The 5267-nt window shown below is 41.9% G+C and overlaps 1 protein-coding gene across 1 annotated transcript; it reads left to right on the plus strand.

Moving 5' to 3' along the window:
* The first annotated feature begins 3390 nt into the window (after positions 1-3390).
* LOC135138559 (uncharacterized) lies at positions 3391-5267 on the plus strand. The gene is made up of 3 exons (XM_064068540.1): positions 3391-3864; positions 4016-5177; positions 5248-5267. Exons 1-3 carry the CDS (start codon positions 3391-3393, stop codon positions 5265-5267), a joined length of 1656 nt encoding a protein of 551 aa, XP_063924610.1.

Raw genomic sequence — 5267 nt, forward strand, 5'->3', positions numbered from 1 at the left:
ACATTTCATTACGTCATCTGTCTAGACTAGTGTTGCCGACCATCTGGCGGGGTTTTCAAGACGCGTTCGGACTGTTAAAGGGACAAGAATTGTTATTTTATTTCACCCAATCTTTCGAGACCGTATATTTTACTTTCGTTATGACTTTTGTACCAGCTAAGTATGTAATAATTTATAATATTGTGATATGTGATGGATTTACTCGTGGAAGATAAACACTACTTCGATGCTACACACAACGTTTTATGCAACAATAATAATAAGAATAAAAAATGTAATTACACAGATTGTTGATGTATTTTCAAGACCTCCTCTCAATGCGTGGTGACTTCCGAAATTCCAAGATGCCTCCTGAACTTCTCATGCTTGGGCCGATAAAGACCTTTGGTGAGGACATCGGCAACCATGTCGTCTGTCGGAATATATTTCACATCGATCTCCCCTTTTCTGAAAATTTCGCGGATGTAATGGTGACGGATATCGATGTGCTTTGTTCGACAGTGGAAAACAGGATTTTTCGTTAACTTCTATCCTCCCTAGTTGTTACAGAATAAGACGGTTGGTTCGCAGTAAATTACCAAGGTAGACCATTTCTTTTGTTAACCTCGCCCAAAGCCAGGTATTCCGTCGCGGTACTCGACAAGGCTACAGTTTTCTGCTTCTTTGATTCCCAATACGAATCCAGTGTAAGAAAAGCGATCGTCCAAATTAGCCCCCAAATTAGAATCATCAAATCCGATGAGTGGATCTTCTGTCTTCTGATAAACTAAACCGTTGTTGTTTTTTTTTTAAAAAAAAACAAGCGGTCTCCAGGCTCCTCCAGTTTGCTGCTCTAAGACTCCTCCTATCGCCGTATCTGATGCATCTCTGGTGAGCCATAATGGGTGGGCCAATAATGCGGCATTCGCGAGTTCCTCTTTCGATCTCTCGAATGCGGTTTCCGCTTCTGGGGACCACACGATGGGTGTTTGGTCATTCTTGGGCGAATTACGCAAGTACTGGTGTAGGGGTGATTGTAACTAGACGGCATTTTTGATGAATCGCCTGTAAAAGTTAATCATTCCCAAAAACCATCTTAGCTCCTTAACTGTGACGGGTTTTGGGAAGTTTAATATAGCGTCGACCTTATATTGTAGCAGCTGGAGTCCTTCGGGTGAAATGGTGTGACCGAGGTACTCTACCTTAGGTGCCCCGAACACGCACTTTGCAGGATTTAGACGAAAATTAAAAAGCCTCTAAGTCTCTCGAAAAGTGTTTCTAAATATTCACGGTGTTCACTTATATCGCGGGAAAAAACCATAATGTCATCAATATATGAAAAAAAAAAGTCTAAATCACCTATCATTGAGTTTAAATGTCTTTGAAACGTCTGCGCGGCATTATGTAGTCCAAAGGTCATGACCGTTAATTCGAACAGTCCAAAAGGTGTACAAACCGCAGTTTTCGGGTTGTCTTCTTCCGCGACGGGGAAGGTGGTCACATTATTGAGGCGTTGATAGTCACCGCATGGGCGCCACTCTCCTAGGTGCTTCTTCTTGACCAAATGTAACGGGCTGGCCCAAGGGCTTTTTGAGAGGCAACACCAAACTTGCTCCATTGGAATTCGAGCTTCGCTGCCTTGAGCTTGTCTGGGGCGAGTCTTCGTAGAGCCTCTGCGATCGGGGGGCCTTCTGTGAATATGTGGTGTATGGCGTTGTCTTCGCTACCGTCCAGATCTGGGATAGGCTACAGTGAACCAGGCGTCCTGGGGTTGATAGGCGCGTCGTCGCGTCTGTCAGTCTACGATCACGTAAGCCGGACAAAAGATTGTGGTACTTTAGGAAATCCGCGCCAGTGATAAGTTTCGCTACGTCAGCGATTACGAATATCCATTTGTACGGTTGCCTCAGGTGGAGATCTAATAGCATGAGTTTTTCGACGAAGGTTTGGATCGGGGTATTGTTGGCTGCGAAAAGCATTGTTTAAGTTGGGCGCAAATTCTGTTGCTTACCTGCAAATGCTTTGGGCAGGACGGATAATTCCGCTCCAGTGTCCATTAAACAGCGAATGCTGCTTCTGGGGTCCGAGGTAAAAAGACGCTGCTGTGAGATGGTAGTACCGTCGTGCACTGGTTCAAGTGTCGACGGCGGTTCTAGTTTCCCGCCGGTTGGAAATCGGCATTTCTTTGCTTTGTTCCCAAAGTTGTTATGGTAATAGCACCAGCTGGGGTTTGCATTCGGAGGACGGTTCGGCGCTTGAGCTGCAGATGTCGTCGTTGTCTGGCGTTCGCGAACGCGTCTTCGTGGTAATGGCGGCAATATTCGAGCTCGTCATCATGGCCTTACTCACGTGGACTTCTTGCAGTTTATCGGCGATGTTCGCCAGTCTTTGCAGCCATAATGTTTTCAATACATCGTCTGTAATTTGCCGTGCTGCCAAGGTCTTCATCTCCCTGAGCAGTTGGGATGGCTTTTTGTCGTCCAGCTCCGGTTCATTAATTAGTTTTTTAATCTGTTTCTCCTGTGAATGCGTAAATTCTGCGATGATCTTGTTTTTGATCATTCCGTAATTGTGTTCTGCAGCAGGGTTGGCCAGGATGTCCGAAACGGTCTGTAATATGGTCCCGTCTTCTGCCAGAATGGTGGTACCTTCATGGTGGTCGATTTCACCGCGTCGACCTCGTGGTATTCGTTCTTCGACTTTTCCAAAGCCGCTTTCGCTTTGTCTAGCTCTTTCCTTAGTCGCTGGAGCTCGGCTTCAGAAAGTCTTGCATTGATAGATACACGTGGTACTTACGACGGGACGCGGCGCGGTATTAACACTGTGTTCTTTCATCAAGGGTCACCAATTATTGTTTTTCGTTAATTGGGCATGGAAATGCAGTCGTACTTCAACAACTTGTTCCATATAAACTTCTTCTTCTAGATCTCCATTTATGTAAGCCATCGTCACGTCGAGCTGGTACAAATTTAAATCAAATTCTGCAGCAAGTGCGATCAGAATACGTAAGTATAGAGCTTTGTATTGCAACTGGAGAAAAAAGTTTCTTGAAAATCTACACGTGGTCGTTGACTGTGACTTTTTGCAACTAGTCGTTCTTTTCTTCGTTCTACGCTTCCATCTGCTCTGAATTTTGTTCTCAAAACTCATCTGCACCCACGTGTTGGTTTTTAGAACGCTTGACTAACACCCACTCACCACTTCCTTGGAGTGATTCAAATTCAGCTATCATGGCTTCCTTCCATTCTTGAGCGTAAGGACCGGTCACTGCTTTTTCCCAAGTTGGACTTATTAATTCGTCAACTACAAGGTTTGTTTCTAGTGTTCTTCGTCAGTTTCATCCCTGTGTTCTTCATCATCTTCTTCTTCCCTACGTACTCCATCCTCTTCATCAGGTTTTACATACTGTGCATGATTTACTTTGCGTGGTCGCCAGTTCTGACTAACTGTGGGCGTCCACGCCGCCTCTTAACTTCTATTGCCCTGTTTTCTCCAATCTCAGCAACAGTATGTCGTGAGTATTTAAACCAAATTGAAGAATCTATGAAGAATAATCCTAAAGACTTCTGGAAATACGTTCACTTACAAAAAGGTACGACGCGTATACCTGGAAGATTAGTTTATGAAGATAAACAATTTGAAGATCCACAAGAAATTGTCAACGCGTTTGCGGAAAGATTTTCTGATGTCTTTCGGCCAAAAACCATTATTGGAATATCTGATGTTACATCAAATAAGCTCTCGTTTGCTATACCGTCGGTGACTGAAGAGCAACTAATTGATATTATGTCAACCTTCTCAAATAAAATGACCGCTGGTGACGACCAAATACCAAGTGTTTTAATACGTGACGCCAGATATATTCTTGCAAAGCCTCTATCAATTGTAATTAACTTAGTAATAATGTCATCCACATTTCCTGATAGATGGAAAAGAGCACGAATCACACCTGTATTCAAAAAAGGAGATTCTACTAATCCAAAAAACTACAGACCGATTGCAATACTATCAAACTTTGCTAAACTTTCTGAAATAGTGTTGTATAAAACTATCTTTGTTAATGTCCAAAGTCATGTATCTGCGTTCCAACATGGATTCTGGCCTGGTCGATCAACAGTTACTAAGTAATTTGTGTATTTTGACACAATTTCTCTCTGAACAATTAGATAACAACGGACAAGTGGATGTTATCTATACAGATTTTTCAAGTGCATTTGACTTCATAAATCACACCATCTTACTACATAAATTAAGTTCTTTTGGATTTGCTCCTAGCTTCTTGAAACTCTTGGAGTCCTACTTAAGTGGTAGGTCTAACTCCGTGACGTATAACGGTTACCATTCTTTCAATTTTGTAAGTACATCCGGTGTTCCTCAAGGCTCCAATCTTGGCCCTCTTCTGTTCGTTCTTTTCATTGATGATTTGCTTCTTTCACTTAACTGTAAAGTTTTGGCATACGCTGACGATTTGAAGTTATATTGTCCCATTTCAAACAGTGATGATGTTAAAACCTTCCAAAGGAACCTTGATACATTAGTAGATTGGTGCAACAAGTCCGAGTTGTTATTAAATGCAGATAAGTGTTACGTAATGACATTCAGTAGGAAAGTAAATGTGGTAAAATCAGACTATACCATCAACGGTCGGATTCTTTGCAAGAAGAATGAGGTAAAGGATCTTGGTGTTCTTTTTGATTCGCGCCTTTCATTTGTGGAGCACATCAGTAACATATCCACCTCAGCATCTAAAATGCTTGGCTTTATATTTCGGGTATCAAAAACTTTTCAAGATCCTCTTCTATTAAAAAGTCTGTATTTTGCGTATGTGGTAAGCAAGATGGAATACGCCTCTGTTGTTTGGTATCCTTACTATGTGATACATAATCTTGCTGTTGAAAAGGTACAGCGTCGCTTCTTGAAGTATCTTTCGTATAAGATTGATGGATTTTATCCTCAAAGAAATATAGACTACAATTACCTCCTTCAGAAACATGGATTTGTTAGTTTAAAGAATCGACGTGAGGAGCATAGTGCTCGTTTCATATCCAAATTGATAAGTGGCAAGATAGATTGTCCTGAATTGTTGGAAAGAGTCAATTTTCATGTACCACGTGTTGCGTCTCGCTACATGGCCAGTTTTCATCAATCAATTTCTAGAACGAATTTGCTAAGAAAGGCACCGTTAGTTCATATGTGCAGTAATGCTGATAAACTGTATGATGATATCTTTTTTCTCCCAAGTAAACTGTCATGTGTTCGTTTATTTAGTTTATAAGGATAGCTTCTAA

This window comes from Zophobas morio, unplaced genomic scaffold (genome assembly GCF_036711695.1).
Source record: "Zophobas morio isolate AGI-343-1 ecotype UQ-CSIRO unplaced genomic scaffold, CSIRO_AGI_Zmor_V1 ptg000030l, whole genome shotgun sequence".
In the NCBI taxonomy this organism is placed as follows: domain Eukaryota; kingdom Metazoa; phylum Arthropoda; class Insecta; order Coleoptera; family Tenebrionidae; genus Zophobas; species Zophobas morio.

Bases quoted from the DNA above. Each gene is read 5' to 3' on its own strand.
- LOC135138559 (XM_064068540.1), top strand. From the start codon at position 3,391: ATGATTTACTTTGCGTGGTCGCCAGTTCTGACTAACTGTGGGCGTCCA. The intron at 3,865-4,015 runs GTAATTAACTTA...TTTCTGAAATAG, and splicing joins TTGCAAAGCCTCTATCAATT to TGTTGTATAAAACTATCTTT. The intron at 5,178-5,247 runs GTAATGCTGATA...TCGTTTATTTAG, and splicing joins ACCGTTAGTTCATATGTGCA to TTTATAAGGATAGCTTCTAA.